This window comes from Grammomys surdaster, unplaced genomic scaffold (assembly GCF_004785775.1).
Source record: "Grammomys surdaster isolate TR1022 unplaced genomic scaffold, NIH_TR_1.0 150, whole genome shotgun sequence".
Lineage (NCBI taxonomy): Eukaryota > Metazoa > Chordata > Mammalia > Rodentia > Muridae > Grammomys > Grammomys surdaster.
The window spans coordinates 8,478,852-8,496,524 of record NW_021604608.1 but is presented as its reverse complement, the minus strand read 5'-3'; the positions used below and the strand labels follow the sequence as shown (position 1 = coordinate 8,496,524).

The 17,673-nt window shown below is 46.7% G+C and overlaps 1 protein-coding gene across 1 annotated transcript; it reads right to left on the bottom strand.

Moving 5' to 3' along the window:
- Positions 1 to 5,352: 5,352 nt before the first annotated feature.
- Positions 5,353 to 16,761, bottom strand: Smim20 (small integral membrane protein 20). Its single transcript, XM_028765342.1, has 3 exons — positions 16,510 to 16,761; positions 6,683 to 6,739; positions 5,353 to 5,998 (listed from the first exon to the last, which is right to left on the bottom strand). The coding sequence occupies exons 1-3, from the start codon at positions 16,622 to 16,624 to the stop codon at positions 5,961 to 5,963; spliced, it is 210 nt and encodes a 69-aa protein (XP_028621175.1). The 5' UTR covers positions 16,625 to 16,761; the 3' UTR covers positions 5,353 to 5,960.
- Between the last annotated feature and the right edge of the window lie 912 nt (positions 16,762 to 17,673).

Genomic DNA, 17,673 nt, shown 5'->3' with positions numbered 1-17,673 from the left:
AAACATCTGTGCCGGTCTAGCTTAGCCAGCGGTCCTCTTCTCTGAGGCCTCCGAGCATAATTATTTTTATTGCTTTGTTGCTTTTTAGGCACACAATAAATATTTAATAAGAGATGTACTGGTGAGCAAGTAATTGGTGACTGGCCATATTTCGGAATCCTTAGCGCTGTTCAACACAGGCACATATACATCAACGTATATAAGAAGAAGCATATGTATACATAATTATAAATAATACATACTAAGACATTAGGAAACCATTAGTAAAATTTAAACATATTTTAAAATAACTGTCTCACAGGGCTGTCACACTTATATGATTCTGCTTCCAGATTTTTATTAGTATCATACAGACTTTTTTTAAAAGTACTTATCAATTTATGAAAACCCCAGAAGCAACAGCAAAAAGAAACTCAATGTGAAAATTTTCAGACAATCAGTGTGAGTTCTCAACTCTTACTGTGGTGGCCTGTCGCCCCACAGAGAAGTCTCTGGATCAAAGATGCCAAGGGAGCGGCTCCTTATAGCGCCCCGTGGAAGACAAGTTAGATGGGTCCAGCTACTACCTATCAGCAGAGGGGTCAGGAAACCCAGAATTCACCCCACTGCCTACATCCCGGATTCAGAGACTCAAGCCTCAGGGACCGGCCAAAGGAAGATGAGCCAGGGTTCCCTCTGTTGCATGCTCATTTCAGCACCTCCACAAGCCTGCCTCGGCCTCATTGCTCTTGGCAGGTGTGGGCAAAGGCAGTGAAAAGAGATTTCCATCAGAGCTTCCAGAGATGCTACCTACTACAGCAGGCCCAGGGAGAGGAAACTCCCTTCTGTGCACACGGCCCTTCTGGGATTCCTGGGATGGCAACCCACAGCGCTTGTTTTTGCTTTTCTTTCTTCCTCTCTCTCTTCTTTTCTTGCCCCTTTGCCTTCCTCTTTATCTTTCCTGCCCCACCCACGGGGTCTCGTGACTCAGAGGCTACCATCAAACTTGCCGTCTAACAGAAAATGACTTTGAACTTCTGATCCTCTTGCCTCTACCTCTGAGCACTGGAATTGCAGATGTGGGCTAGCACACCCACCCTTATGTGGTACTGGGAATTGAACCTAGGGCCTCAATTATGCCAAGCAAGCACTCTGACAATTGAACCCCAGCTCTCTGTCTATTTCTAACTCATGTTCTCCTGGGGACCTTTGCAAAATATAACGAAATTAACTGCAGTAGAAATAAAACACACCAGTGATGCAAGATGCCAACCAGAGTCTTCATCACATGCAAGTGAATCCAAAGGCTTTTTACTCTCTCTTGTGTCTGTTGCTCATTCCGTGTAGGAAACAACAGCCTAACTACACTGCTAACCACTATGATTAGAGCTGCTCTAGAGAGATCAGCCTGGTTCTGTTTTGAAGTCTTCAGGAAACTCCCTGCTTACATTTCTTCACCTCTCCTACTAAATCAAATTAAAAAAAAAAATCTGCCTGACATTTGAGGGTGGGCACCCCATGTCCTTAAGTACCACTCCAGTTTTTCACTCATTCCTTCAACCAAATATTCCATCCATCAGTATCGCTGGAGTGCCCAAGTGTACTGTGCCGACAGGTGGGAGAATTCAGTGGTGCACCAGACAGGTAAAGCCCATAATGTAACGGTCCCCATACACAGCTGTATCTAAAACAAGGCCACCGTTGGCATCCAGAGCTCTGTCCACGCCACAGCTCTGTCACTTGCCACATGTCAGAATTCCAGGTACTTCTCAGGGCTGTTTTTCAGCACTGTAAAAATGTATCAGCTTTTTAAAATGTTCTGTATTCTTTTAATCTTTATGATTTTACTTCATCTCCTCTATTAACTATAAACGGGTTTTCAGGTGAATACATATCACGTATGCCATGCCTCATCTTAAATGAAGGATCTAAGATAGAGTCTAAGATCAAAACTAAAGTGAGAAGAAGAAAATGGTGAGAGGAAAAGGGGAGGAGGTGAACATAGTGACCATGGACACATCCTGAGCACTCACAGGCACTTCTTTTAAAGTTGTATTTCTGTGTGTGAGCGCTTTGTCTGCATGGATGCTTACCACATTTGTGACTGGTGCTCTCGGAGACTAGAAGAGGCCATCAGATGCCCTGGACTGGATTTAGAGAGGGTCGTGAGTGACCATGTGGTGCTGGGACTCAAACTTCGTCCTCTGGAAGAGCAGCTGATTCTCTTAACCTGAGCCATCTCCCCAGTGTCCACAGGCCGTTCTTTTTTGTTTGTTTGTTTTGTTTTTTGTTTTTCGAGACAGGGTTTCTCTGTGTAGCCCTGGCTGTCCTGGAACTCACTCTGTAGACCAGGCTGGCCTCAAACTCAGAAATCTGCCTGCCTCTGCCTCCCAAGTGCTGGGATTAAAGGCGTGCGCCACCACCGCCCGGCCTCACAGGCCGTTCTTGAAGAGCAAAGCCACAGTGTTCGAGCCTCTTAGTCACAGGGAATGGTCCTGTTACACATTTCAATGTTCACAGGTTGAAATTTGCAACTGCTCAGCAGTGTTGCTATTTCTGGCTGTGGGTTTAAAAATGTAGATGCAAGCCTACCCACAGGAGGTACCGTCCAGCAATTGAATGGTGGGATGGAGCGTGCTTTATCCCAGTAACAGTGAGTAGGCTTTCAGTTCCTCCCCTCCTGTTACAACCTCCTTCAACACAGCAAAACACATTCAGGACAACTAACCAGCTGAGGGGAAGGCTGAGATTCTGCTACACAATCCTCAAAAGGTTTGACTGAGGAGCAAGAACTCAAAACCTCCCTGAGGACATTTCCCCTTCCATGTCCTCGTGCGAATGCAGAGATAATAAAACAGATCCAAGGCAGAAAATTTTGAGAAGGTCTTCTGTTGGGACAGATATTCACAAGTACTTATGTGTGGTATGTGGTGTATGTATATAAAGTATATGTGGGTACATAGAAGTATGGATGGAAGCCATAATGGGCGCTAGTTGTCCTCTCTCCCCGTGCCACCTTATTTCTGAGTCAGGTCTCTCGTTGAACCTGGAGCTTGACTGGCAGTCAGCAATCTTCAGTGGGTTTCCTGTCTCTTTCCTTCACAATGCTGGGGTTTCAGGTGCACGTGGCCATGTTAGCTTTTTATGTGGTTGCTGGGGATTTGAACTCAGGTCCTCATGCTTACACAATAAGTGATCTTACCCACCAACCTGTTTCCCCAGCCTCAGAAATGACTTTGTTTCAAAAAATAAAATTTTCTCACACAACATTCTATTAATCTACACAATCATAATTGATGCTTTTTTAAGTAATGTAATTCTTTTTTTCTTTAAGATTGTAGTAATATGGTCCATTTTCTCTAAGTATAATTTGCATGAACACAATGTGGAGTTTTAAAAAAAATGTGTTACGGTGCTTGTACATGCGGAGGGCAAAGCAGGATCTTGGGTACCCCCTCCACTGCTCTCCTCCTTACAGCCTTGGGACAGTATACTTTAAAAAGTGTAAAGCTATCCAGAAATCAAAAGGTTTAAGATGTAATGATCTGATTTTCCCTAAAGGGGAAGTCTCTAGTCCCAGAAAGGCAACAGTAGGAAGCGCTGCCATTCAAAGCACTTGGGAAACAATTACCCTCCCCAGGAAATCTCCAAATTAGAATCCATGTATCTAGTCAATAGCAGACCTGTTTCCTAAATGCATCTAAGCCGCCTCTTGTAAGCAAAGTGTTTCAACCACTATCCTTGGGAGAGGGGGGCACACTAGGATGCCTGGATCGTGGTCCTCAGTCCATTCTTACTAGGGCACCTCTCACCACTCAAGGGGCAGGCATGGCAGCCCTCTGCAGTCCTGAGACACAGAATGCTCCTGCTCCAAGCATCAAGGTGACTGAGGATAGAAAGCCCTGGTATCACTGCAAAAAGGTAGACTGAAGGCAGGGAGAGGTAGGCCCAGGACAAAGATCTGACTCAGGAGGCGCTGAGTCTGCTTCCACAGTCCTTTAGCTCAGAAGTCCTCCCAAACAGATGTACTCAGTCATAAGGCTCAACTGAGCATCTGCACGATTTGACTTTAAAGTTACATAACTTCTTGGTGCCCCCTCCATGGAAAACAGTAGGCAAATGAACAACTAATTAGTCGGCTCCCTCTATTGGGTTGTTAACTGGAAGTCAATGATATGTTAGGCAATGTCTCCCCAAAATGATGACTTTGGTTTTAGAACTATCGATCTCATCTTTGTGTGCCAGTCATTACATAATTGGGCCAGCAGTGTGTTAAGAAAATGCCAAGTTGACAATTAGGAAATTATGCCACCAAGCACCTCATGAAAACACAGGCTACAGAAACACAAGGTTTTCTGTTAAGAACAGACTGGCTCTTCAGGACCAAGTCGTCTACCAGGAGGCTAGGGTAGGCAGAGCACCAGAAACGAAAGAGGATAACGGAAAAGAGGAGACACGGGGAGGAGGGGAAGGCAGGAGACAGACACAGAAGGATCCAAAGACACGGAAGCAAGGGAGGAAGGAAAAAAAAAAAACATCAAGAGGAAACTGGTTCTTAGTGTCACTGCTGCAACTCCTGGTGAGGACCCGGATAACTGGCACTCCATTAGCAGCTGTGGTGGCTGTTCTTGGTTGTCAACTTGACTAGATCTGGAATGAACTAAAACCCAAGTGGTTGGGTACACCTGTGAGGGATTTTTCTTAACTGAATCACTTGAAGTGGGAGACCCACCTTTAATCAGGATCTCCCGAGGTGGTGAGATCCACCTCTAGTCTGGGCCACACCTTTTAGTGGAAACCTGCATGAAGGACATGCAAGGCTGCTTGTGCTCTTTGCCTGCTTGCCGTTGCTCTCACTGGTATTACAGACTCTTTTTTTTTTTTTTTTGGATTCTGGTGGATACTAAAGTCCAGCCTTATGAACTGAACAACTATTGGATTCTCGGACTTTCCATGGACAGACAGGCATGGTTGGATTAGGTGGACCACAGCCTATAAGTCATTCTAGTAAATCATATGTATACATTTCTTAAGTTCTGTTCCTCTGGAGAACCCTAATACAACAGCTGTCAGAAGAAGTGTGCTGTTTACCTTGTCTACAAATAGGCATCACTACATGGATATCTACTCAAATAGAATCTAGACAAAAGCAATGTTTCTTCACATCAGAATTCAATTTACAAAAAAAAAAAAAAATTCTACCAGGCAATGACAGGTGGATCTCTGGGAGTTCAAGGCTTGATTGGTCTGACAGACCCTGTCTCAAAACACAAAATCCAAAGCAAACAAACACCACCCACCCAAATAAAACACACACACACACACACACAAAGACACACACACAAAATATAAAAACAGTACACAACAGCAAACTAAGAGAAACCATTTTAATACCCGCAGCCTCACGAAGGAGTCTCCTGTGTGTGGTATAGGCGTGTGTAACTTGCTTCCTATTTACTTCCACACACAGTGACTTTCGATACGACGGTTAAGCTGAGCAGTGTATATTCTTAAACAGTGCCAAGGATCCTGTTTTCAAACAGCTTTATCAACGGAAAGATCCTCAAAGAGCCCTGTGAGGCAGCTTGGCAAGGCCATTTGCACTGAAATTGCTTATTCAGAAGGTGTCAAAGCAGCCATGGACCTTGAGCCCACAGGTTGCTTGTGTTCACATCACAGCTTGGAAGTGATAAAGACTGCACGAGCAGCAGATCTTCCACAAACAGCCTTGCAGGCTGGCTCTGCTCCTGCAAAGTCAATGGAGCTGCAAGCCACTTCCTAATGATGTCATCTGTTCAGGGTCTCCAGGGAGTTAAGGGAAGCACTGTCTTTGCACACACTCTCTATCACAAGGGATCTGGCTAGCAGCAACAGAGTTCTCTCTCCAGCCAGGCTGCCACAGTGAGCCATCTATTGTCCCCACTGCAGAGTGCACAGGATGAAGACGTCCACTTTCCTCATCAGACTTGCTGACAGCAGCCTCATTTCCTGCCAAATGGATCAGACCACACTCTCAACCCTATAGAAAGAAACACAAATACACTATCAGGATTCATGGTTAGATGACTGAACACACCCCCTTGATCCCAAACAAACAAGACGTTGTGAAAACTGAGCCATGCAATCTCCATGTGGCTGAGACGCTGAAATGGGTGAGAGCAGCCACTGGAACCCTGCAACAAGGCAGCCATGGCAGCTATGAGGGAGTTTTTTTTAAAGGCTTAGAAACTATTCCCTGCTAGGAAGAAATGGATCTAGCCTAGGACACCCAGACTGCAAGAATTTGGTTAATAAGCTAGAAAATCTCTCATACTCAGCTAACTTGTATCATTTTCAAGGAACAGTCCAATCATCCCTGAAGGGAGCTGAACCCCAGAGCTCACCCTTAAACACTATCTGCCCATGAGGGTGGTGTTTACAGAGGTGCTTGATACGGGAGTCTGGAAAGCTGGTGATCTGCTGCATACTTAATGGCATTTTATGTCCACTTACTAAGTATAAACAAAGGGCCCAGACATCTTGTGAAAAGTACTAGGTACTGAAATATTAGCATGAAGTTTTAGATAGCCCTGACAAGATAGGAACTATCATAAAATAATGAACAATATCAGGCTCCAGAGAGAAAAACCACCCCCACTCCACAGCAAAGCAAACACTCATGCCACGTGCCCCAGAAGGGATTGTCTGGAATTTTTAAGTTTACCTGGTGGCTGCACATCTTCCTGGACAATACCAGCTCGATTTACGGCCTGCTCCTTCTCTGAGAAACACAACAGAACAAACTCTTTAGAAAGGAGGTGTGGGCATTTCTTTTTTCTCTATTTACACAGGCCAATTACAAAGCATACTTAAGAATGTGATCCAGTTCAGGGATGTCATAACTTACAGCTTTTACGTTGTAGAAGCTAGATCCTAGTTGTAAAAAGAGCCACACTTCAAAAATAAGCTCCCAACCAACATTGTTTTCCTGTGATCTCAGCATTTTGGAAAGGACACACATAACAGAAAGAACAGTTTTGAAGAGCTGGTGGGTGTGACGTTACAAGAGGAGAACTGCTGCAAAGAAGGGACAGGCACAATTATTAGGAAAACGGTGGCTAAAAACATTCCACTCAAGGACTGGACTCCAAGCTAAATATGCTATGTTTTTGATAGGAAATAGAGCAGAAAATTAATCTTTGGGTGGGTGGCTTTGGTTTGGATAACTGAAGCTTCCCTAATTGATTGCAGGTGCTGTGCCAATTAGTGCGCTCGCTCTAGCTGCGGCTAAGCCTGGCACTTTGGAGATGCACAACAGGCAGAGGCCAAGAGAAATCAAGCATTTTATGAGTGTGGGCTTCAAGTTCTCCGTTACATCTTTCTAAGTGGTTTGGAAGAAACCCGAAGCCTGTGACAACAAAGAATTACTATCTTAAGTGTCTTGACAAATGATGGCTTTTTAGAAGAAAGACTTGGCGCCAAGGATGTTGACTCCTAAGTTGCAGTGATTAAATGCAGTAGTCAGACTTTTGTTTTAATAGATCGACTGCTTCTTTATAGCCACTCTCAGCTCTTGTTTGCTATTAGGTCAGTCTGTGTACCTTCATGGGTCTGGTGCAAGGACAAGAAACGGGGTTCCACCAACTCTGATAGTTACCAAACTAGCTTCAAACCGGCGTTGGAACAGAAAGTCAATCCTAAATAGTGTTATCAATACTAACTTTATTGGGTGATGGGGGCTGTGGGAGTCTTTATGTCTAATTCTAAGACAAGCAGGGAGAAGACAAGGCATAGTGGGTCACCTATTCCCTGTGGCCTAGTAGGTTCACAGAGTCCTCTCAAACTAGCAGGTAAATGGCATACAGATGTTATGGCCCTGCAGATGCCAACAGACCTTCTCCAAGTCAAGGGGACAAGGACACCTAACAACACAGGTGTTCTCATTCCGGAAGACATCACATTCTGCAGACATGAACTCTACGAAATCTCAAAGTATGGAGTTCTCTTTTTTTTTTTTTTTTTTGGTTTTTCGAGACAGGGTTTCTCTGTATAGCCCGGGCTGTCCTGGAACTCACTCTGTAGACCAGGCTGGCCTCGAACTCAGAAATCCGCCTGCCTCTGCCTCCCGAGTGCTGGGATTAAAGGCGTGCGCCACCACCGCCCGGCTGTATGGAGTTCTCAAACGTGTGCTTAGTGCCAGCCAGCACACCATCTAACTGTCATGAGTCTTGCCAGGAACAAAAATAGATTTTTCCAGACCTAAGATATCGCTAATATTGTGAAAGCAAGAAGAGGTAAGGTTTGAAAAATAATTGTTATGAAGCATTCTAGATGCACAGACAAAAGAAACATGGCCATCCTAATGCACCAAACCTGTTCTCTAAGATGCAGGTACCACTACAGAGCCCAAGATGCTGGCAGGCTGCCAGGCATCACCGGGAGGAAGCTGCTACTTGGGTGGCAGGGACAGAATGCCTAATTGTGCTCCAACCTCTGTCATGCAGTGGAGAACCATGTGAGGGAAGAATCCCCATATCGCCGCAACCTTCTTGCTAATTGCTAATGAGGCTGGACAGGCTGGAGATTTGTTCTAAGTAGGCTATAATCTCTTCATAATCTGGGTCCTGACGAAGCCACCTCAGTGGCTTGGCCTGGACAGGCAAGCTAAGCTAGCTCCTGACAGACGAGTGATAACCGGTATTAGCTCCTATCTAAACCCACCTGCTTCTCTGATCCATTAGTGTTTTAATAAATACTCAGAGGCCAAGGAAGTCTTATGGAAATTCAGAAGACCACACAAAGACACTTTATTTGATAATACACAATCTGCTAATGGGAAAACAGAAACCAGCCTCTCAGGACTGTTCTCGATGAAGCTGACAGGTTTCTATTTCATTGTCACTGGAGGTTCAAACATCCATGAACCTCACGAAATCAGCGGAGGCAGAAGGAGGCTTTAGCTACGTGAACAAATAAGCTAATTACCGACTTCAGTTGTAAGCAAGTTTCCATGTAAAATGACTAAAACTCAATTGTGGGCCCAAAGTTAAAAAATTCCCCACTCCAGTATCCCGGCAAGCTCAACTCTGCCCCCTGGTGCTAAGGCTGAGATTTGATTTGTAGTTTTAATAGAGGATAGAATGTTATTAAAGCTGTTTATACATGCAGGTAGGCAAACTTTGCGTGGTAGTAAAAGAATCTCCCTAACTTTAAGTCTGAGAATGAGCAAAGGTTTGCAGTAGGAGATAGATCTGTTGTGCAACTTGGTGATGTATTTCACCCTGACCATCACACAAACGCAGACTCCCAAGTGCTTTTCCAAGGATGCTCTAATGAAGTGCCAGCAGGCAAGCCTGCAGAGAAAAGCCAGACCTCATTTACCTCCCCATCTCCTTCCACAATCAGCAGTTGAAGAAAAGGCAAGTCACAACCTGGCGTAATTGGGACAAATGGCAACATTTGGATATGGTCTTTGTACTAGACAGCTGTGTTGTATCAATATTAAATTTCCTGAATTCTTAACTATACTGTGATTAGGTAAAAGAATGTCCTTGTTTTTAGCAAAAGCAGGCTCAAGTACTTAGGAATAAAAGCTCATAATGTCTTCAACCCACTTTCAAATGGCTCACAACATAATGGTGATGACTGCAGTCTGGTGAGCACGGGAGGAAAGCAAACAGTGACTGTTAACCACCAGCAAATCCAGGTGAAGGACACAGAGGTCTGCGCTTCTATCCTTGGATCTTTTCTGTCACTTGAGCTTTCTCTTAATTAAAAAAAAAAAAAAATGTGCAACTGCAAAAGAGCCAGATAAGAAAGTCCAATAACACATGACCACTCCAGGATGGCTGCTTCAAGCATCTACCTGTTTAAAAATAGCTGGGCAGACTTAAGGACTTCCTTGGCGGTCCCATTTGCTGCTGCTGACTAGGCATTTAGGCATTCACAGGAGAGTCCAGAACCCAAAGAGTGCTGGAGCAGCTGGGAAACACAAACACCAAGGGGGAAAGTATCCAAGGGTACCAAATGGTCACAGATCCAGGAGGATGCAGGGACAGAATAGTGACTGAAACTCAGAGTGAGGAGAACACACAGCTGTAGCAGCAGGTGAGAAGTGGCTGGCCGAGGGAACAGAACAGCAGTGTGAAACAGCTGGCTGAGATCAAAGGTACCATTTCAGAGTGGGCAGTGAGGGAGCTGTGGGTGTGGGCCACACCACTGCCCCAGCCACTTCAATCACTGCCTTTGCACTGTAAACATGTCTGCACACTCACTCAAACCAGGCTGAACAGAGAACTGTGCAATGGCAGTTAGGAAACAGGACCAGCCTGTCTCTGCACTCTGCTCCATTACACAGTGAATGGTGTGAAAAGCATATTCTAAGCACCTGGCATGTAATAGGGGAAATGCCCTTACAATAAAGGCATTTTGCACATCAAGTGATTTCTGGTAATCTTGTTCTATCAGATACACAACACAGTTTCAATTGGGGGCAGCAAGGGACAGCAGGAAGAACACAGGCGAGAAGCGGGAGAATCCGGTCTCCTCCAGCTCACCCACGGAGCCAGTCACCCCGCTGCCCTGCAACTTCACTCTCTCACAGGCACCCTGACAGAGCACTAAGTGGACAAGGTCAGGGAGTCAGGGTCTAGTGTCCACCCAGAAATTAACATGCAGTGACACTGGACAAGGCACCCAGGTGTCAGGAGTAAACGAGCTCTGGGCTCTCTGGTAAAAACCTGATGATTTTGTAGTTCTGTGTATCAGATAAAAACTAGGAAAGATCAAAATAAAAAACAAAAGCAAGCAAACAAACAAAAGCTCTTACTCGATCCTACTTCACTATTTGAGTTTGATGCCTGAAATACATGCTATTTTTAAAGAGCCAGACTCCAAACTGGACTGCTTATAGGATAAGACATATCGGGCTTCAAGGTATGATCCACTAAGTACTCAGACGAACCTCACCAGCAACAGGAAGAAAGGGGAAAAGCAATGCGTTGCCTCCCTCCAGAAGCACAGAACTGTACCCAAACCGCTGGTTTCAGACCATCAAGCCCCAAGGCTAACTGCCACCTCCCCAAGAGTTAAAACAGGACGTGAGCTATCATGGATGGACTGACCTTGTACTCACTTCATTGAACAACTGTTCCTCAAGTCTTGACGAGTTAGTGAGAGAGCTAAAGATCACGCTGAACGTCAAAAGGAAGTGCACCGAGACACACTTGTCACAGTGGTCTGCTACATAGCTTTCACCAGGCTCTCTTCTGCTGTCCGACAGTGAGTGCTTTCTTTTCATTCCTGCTGCCCACTGGAGCTTATGCTGCTGGAGCAGACATCATGGGACCTGCTCAGCCCTATACTCTCTGCCCGGCCCTAAGTCCCCACACGCAGGCTGGCCTGAGGGACCTGACACTTTGACTCTACATGACGTGAGCCCCTAAAGAACCACAGTCCACTCTCTGGAACAATCTAATCTGAATGAATAACAAGTGTACACAGGGCAGCCAGAGGCAAAGAGGAATTATGAAGCAGCAGAGGGGCAGAAGCTAACCAACAGCTCAGGTGGAGGGACCGTCACAGAAGCCCAGCAAAGAGCATCCTGGGATGGACTGTCCATCTCAGGACAGATGAGAACTTCTCCCTGGGCTACTGAATCACTATATTAATACAAGTCCTTCTCGTAAGCATTCCATCTGATGTTTATTCTCCCTATGAGTGAGGTACGAGGGTTCCCTAACTGAAAGCTGTCGGACCCTTCCCTGACATCCTGGCTGCCTAGGGGACCTTTCAGCCAAGCAGCCAGCCACAGTGTGCTCATGTCAGCACTCTGTGGTTACTCTGAAGAAGTCACATCAACTCCCAGCTGACTGCTGCCAGCAAGCTCAAGAAGACATGCTCTGCCATGACTACTTCAAATAGCTTGTGCTGGCCTTGCTGCCATTACTACACGTACTGAAATCTAGACAAACCTATAGTCATCCTGTTGATCTAAAGAGAGATGGCTGTGACTAGGCAGAAGACATCAGCACAATTGGCGGGAACAGCATTCTTTGTCTGTGTAGAGGGCTGCTATGACTGCATACGCAGGATGTTGTACTCACTCTGTGACCTGGCTGGAAGACACACTCCTGTGCTCCCCTTCCTCGCCTACCTGGGTGTTGCAGCATTAGGCTTAATAAAGGAGCACAGGTGAGAGGGCAACTGTAGAGTTGTTTCTTTCCTTCTACCATGCAGCATCTGGGCATCAAACTTGGGTCAGCAGGCTTGGCAGCAAGTGGCCGATGAACCATCTTGTCAGCCTCATTAGAGGCAGGAAAAGCTAAAGGACTCTAGGCAGTTAGTAGCTAACACTTGGACAATGTACTTCACTTACAGAGGGTTTGCCATCCCGTGTCAGACAATAGAAGCTGTGACCTACTGTGCTCACAACACACCATGCCAGGGCCACATGTTCCTGCAGCCACATCTGCCCTTTCTCTTGAGTTGTGGAAACTGGTGCCTTCACTCTGCCCAAGGCTGTGACTGCCCAAGCTTAGGAGCCCATGTCACCTCCCTCTATAGACTGCCCTCTCTCCAGCACCTCAGTCTCCTGGACTCTCCTGGTGTTGCCATGGCGCCCAGCCCAAACTAAAAGCAAGATTCTGTTCTTCCTAGTGCCTCAGTCTGCTTTAAGGGTGGCCATGCCCCTACCGAGAGACACGTCCATTGAACAGCCTGCTCACTTACTCTGTCATCTGCTGCAATCTTCTTGCTCACTTTCAAGCCACTGAAAGCATTAACTAAGTTTATTATTACCATCTCTTTCATAAGTCTAATAAATACTTTCACTAATCTCTACTATTTTCAAGCAACCTAACTCGAGGCCACACCCCTTGGACGAAGAGCTTTCTTGTTGATGCTATGGGGCTCTCTTAACTTTAAGCCTCTCTGTGTCCACTCCACCCGAGGCTCCTTTGAGGGCCTTTTCTCTGCTGATCACTGATCAGTCCTTCACATGCTGGTGTTCTTCTTAGTACTCACTGTGTCTTCCTATCTTGGATCACTGGCCAAAGCCCCACTGCACACTGCTGGTGGCCTCCTCCAACTCCAGACGGGGTATTGTCTGCCTCTGGACAACTGCTGCCTTCCAACTGGTTGCCACTATCACCAGGACCACCTTCTAGTTGCTGGAGTCAGGGAGATGGGAGCCATTCTTCCTCACCCTGGTGTCTTTCGGTGGTATGTATAAGAATGACTCCCATAGGCTCATATATCTAAGTGCTTGGTCACCAGGGGTGGCACTATTTGAAAGAATTAGGAGGTGTGGCCTTGTTGGAGTAGGTGTGGCACATACCTCCAGGAAGTGTGTCACTAGGGGAGGGCATTGAGGTTTCAAAAGCCCAAGCCAGGCTCAGTGGCTTCCTCTTCCTGCTGCCTACAGATCCAGATGTAGAACTCTCAGCTGCTTCTCCAATACTGTATCTGTCTGTGTGCTGCCATGTTCTCTGCCATGAGGAAAATGAACTAGATCTCTGAACTTGTCATCAAGCTCCAATTAAATGCTTTCTTTTAAAAGAGTTGCCATGGTCACGGTGTCTCTTTACAGCAACAGAACACTACAACAAGGTTCATCAGTCCAGCAATCCCTTAAGCATCTGATACAGCCTGGGTACCATTTCCTGATGCCAAAAAAAAACCAGATAGTGCTTTTCAATGCCAATCTTTCTGCCTCTTTCTTTCCTTCAGGTCCCTCTTCCTCACAGTGGTACTGAAGCTGGCACACAGTGAATCTAGTCACCTTGTTAAAATACTTCAATAACCTCCACTGGCTGGACTTTGAGGATAGCAGTGGGTAACTGCAGGGTTTTAATTAAGCAAGCCAGATGACTGCCCTTGAAGGACAAATGGCAGGACCAGTGCCAATGACCCGGAGGGCTCCACATTTCCTAACAAACCAAAACAGGTTCCCATGACAAATTCTCACCAAAGTAGTAGTACCAGGTATATTTCAGAAAGACTTCAACTGGGTCCAGCAAGACAGCTCAGCCAGTAAAGCACTTACCACCCAAGCCCAATAACCTAAATCCAACCCCCACAGCCCATATTAAAGCAGGGGAGTGAGAAATGACTCCACAGAGTTGTCCTCTGATCTCACCACATAATAAGGTGCCGAATGTGCACCCCTCAACAACACACATTTCTTTTAAGCTTTAAAAAGAAAGAAAGAAAAGAATAACGCACACAAGGAAAGCATGAGGGGCACATGGGAAAGACGAAGAGTTGGTGAGTAAAGACAAACAGTGACGTTAGTGACCAAAGGTGCAGGGAACGCCTGGGCTAAAGCACTACACAAGATGCACATGGCCAGGACAGAAAGAGAAGGGTGCCAAGGGACGAGGCTGGAGCCAGCCGAGGTCTGCCCCATATCTAAACAGCACCAGGTACAAATGACAGCTCAAATCCGGGATTGGAGCATAAGAAAGGAAAGCAGTTAAGTACTATAAATACTGAAAACTGAATGAGCCAAGAAGCTCACCTGCATCGCAGGCTCCCAGCTCCTGAGCACACACTGAGCCAGCTGGACATGCTTACTGCCAGGCCAGCCGGCCTCGGGCACACACCTGCCTATATCTCATTCCTCACCAAACCCGCCTTTTAAAAGTGTGTGGGTTTTTTTTTTTTTTTATACAATCCCTAATATGAGACTATATACTAGGAACATCTTCAAGTAATCCTGTACTTAATTCACCCTAAGTCTACAGATTCAGTTTAGGGCACCATCACCACAGCCGGGGGAAGAGGCGAGGTTCAGTGTGAGGACAAACCCTGCCTACACGTTATTCGGCTAACAGCTACCACCAAGGGTTACTATGAGCAGTAAATGGCTTTAGTAGAGTCAAAGTGCTTGGAAGGGTGTGGAGAAGAAAAAAAAACTCCGATAAAAATTAGCTGTTCAGTAGTATTTACTTTTTTTTTTTTTTAAGATTTAGTTATAACTTTTTGTTGAAGTTGGCCGAATTAACTAAAATAAGCTAAAAGGTAAGCAGGTGTAGACAGCCTTAGAGCCTGATCTGCCCACCTAAAGCAACTTGGTCAGCCAAAGACTGGGGAGTATTCCTGGAAGACATGATTCCTCTTGACTAGCTGATTAAAAGCAGGGTAGCCCTCACATTTTGATGCTTCCTCATAGGTGACTTCTGTGCATCGTGGAAAACTTATCCTGGCTCCTATCCAGTAGATACTAACAGCCTACTCACCTCCCCCTTCTCTCCCTTAGCTGTGATGAACAAAAACCATCTCCAGATAGAGGACAAAGCACACTGGCTAAGAGCCATATCCCTGTCTTCAGAATTGGGATTTTCTAAGGGAACCCACAGCAGACCTTCTGTCTCAAGTCCCAACTCTAGAATAAAATAGCCCAGGGCAGGGATCCATCCATCCAGGATGGAGACAAATTCTGCACAAATTCTGCAGGGCCTCACACAAGCCTGCGTCTCTTCCACACACGGCGCATGCGGGAGGACTTGAAGGCAGGAAGCACAGAGCCCATCTCAGTCTGAGCTGACGAACAGAAGCTGCTACGGGATTCGTGTGTGTACTTTAAAATGCTTCACCTCCAGAAACCAAGAGTTAGAGCACTGGCGATGGTCAGAGAATTTACATGAAGCTTCAAAATTGCCAGGCTTCAGCCTCAGCTAATATTCCCTGGGGGGGTTGGGCTGGCCCTCTTCCATCTTCAAGATGATTCAGGTTTCCTGGAGAACAAAATGATCCTCTAATGTCTCATCTCTCCTCTCTGACAGATGGTTTCAGATGTATCAAAGTGCTAATCCTTGCTGAGGTATAGGTCTCCAGGAAGGAGAGTTTGGCTTTTAGAATGATAGGACCTGAATGATTAAGGAGGAAAATGACTCCCCCGACATTCGCCATTGTCATGTGAGCAACCAGCTTAAAAATGAAGGAAACCAGCAGAATCTAAAAACCGATTTGAGGAAAAACTCAAAAAACCCAGGTTAACAGTTTAGCTTTGAAATATTTCCGCTCCAAGACATCTTAGGGGATGGCAATGATGCACCGTAAAAACACCTTTCAACTCGGGATGGTCAAGGCTCCCGCTACAGCACCATCTCAGCCTGGGTGGGTGGAGGGGGGCTCTGCAGACAGAAGCCTCAGTTGGAACGTTTCCCTCACCACTTACTAACTCTCACCTCCTCCATCTGTAAAATGGGTAGCATCTACCTCAAGGGAAGGAACTGTGTGTGACCTATTGTTAGTGTTGACCTGCTGTGTGCAGGCTGTTTTCAGACACATCACCTCTGTGACCCTTAAGATGCTCCACAGTTCTGTTGCTGATCCTGCAATAGAAATTTAGAGCCTCAACACTGAAGGTCAGAGGTGGGGCCACTTGTCCGAGGTCACTGGGCTGCACTGGGCGAGCCTGGAACCCGGGTAGCCTCACTCCCAAATCCACCTCTTTCCTCAGCACTCCTTGAACAGAGCGGGTAGAGGTTTAAGGGTTTCGGGGGTAGCGGTGGGAGCAGCCACTGTGCAGGGTCAGAGGTCACTCACGGTATTCCTCCAACCGCATAAGGGGCCGGAAGTAGATGGGGTAGAAGGCGGCGCCGATCATGGAGATGAAGCCTCCGAATATGAGCGCGGTGCGTAGGTTCCGGGCCGCGGCCATGGCGAGAAAGGGGGCAGCAGGGCCGGCGAAGGCCCCGCACGCTCGGAAACCCGATTCCCGGCCTCAAGGTCGCGACCCCGCTCGGAAGAGGCGGAGCACCGCTCGCTTCCGGGATCTGAGTGCAGGGAGGAGTCTCTGGGCTCGGAGGCGGGGCCTGGGCGGAAAGGCGCCTCGCAGTGGGGCGGGGCCATCTGAAGGCGGGGACCTCGAGGAAGGGCGCGGCATAGGGCGGAGCCTCAAAGCAACCCCGCCTCCTCGTCCTCAGGCTGCCAGCGTGGAGGGTGAGGCATTGGTGGCTGTGCAGACACGTGCTTGACTACACTCTTTTCCTGTGCTTTCTTTTTGACCTCTTACTCGCCCCGTGTCTTGGTCCTTCCTTCTCTGCTCCAACTACCACCTCCTGTTTTACTCTTCTGTTACCAACAACACTTTCTCTCCCTTCCCCCTCATTAATGTGACATTTTGTGACTGGTGACACGCTAGAAGCCTCTGAAAGACTGGGCAAGTCACTGGGCCTCCCTCTTTGAAAGCTGTTTGTGGGCATGAGCCACAAAGGAGCAAAGCCGCCTGGTTCTAATGGGTTGCAAAGTATTTGCAAAATTAGTCACTTGTGTCTTCTGAACCAAAGCAGCCTTTCATGGAGGGTGTTTGAGAATCCAAGGTGATCTAACTTTGATCCCTTATGCTCTCTGCCTCTCTGCTCTCCATGTTGTGTGTGCTGGGTTATGGGGGAATTATACAGGGGTTTCAGAAAGTAGACAGGGTTTCCCAAAGCTAACAGAAGGCTGCGAGCAAAAACTATTAAAACCTGGGAACAGCACAGAGTCAACAGCAGGTCCCTAGGGCTCTGGCTCTTTGCCTGGGGCGCAGCCTCTGAAGACTGACACCTGCTCCCTCATCCCATGGCGATCTTTTCCTCCACCTCTGCACCTGTTCCCTTTTACAGAGCCTGAGTCAGAAGATATGATCTCGGGGGGGGGGGGGGGGGCGGCCTGGGCAGCTAAGACCAACAGTCCTTGGGCCTTCACTCAATCCCTTAGAAATAAAAA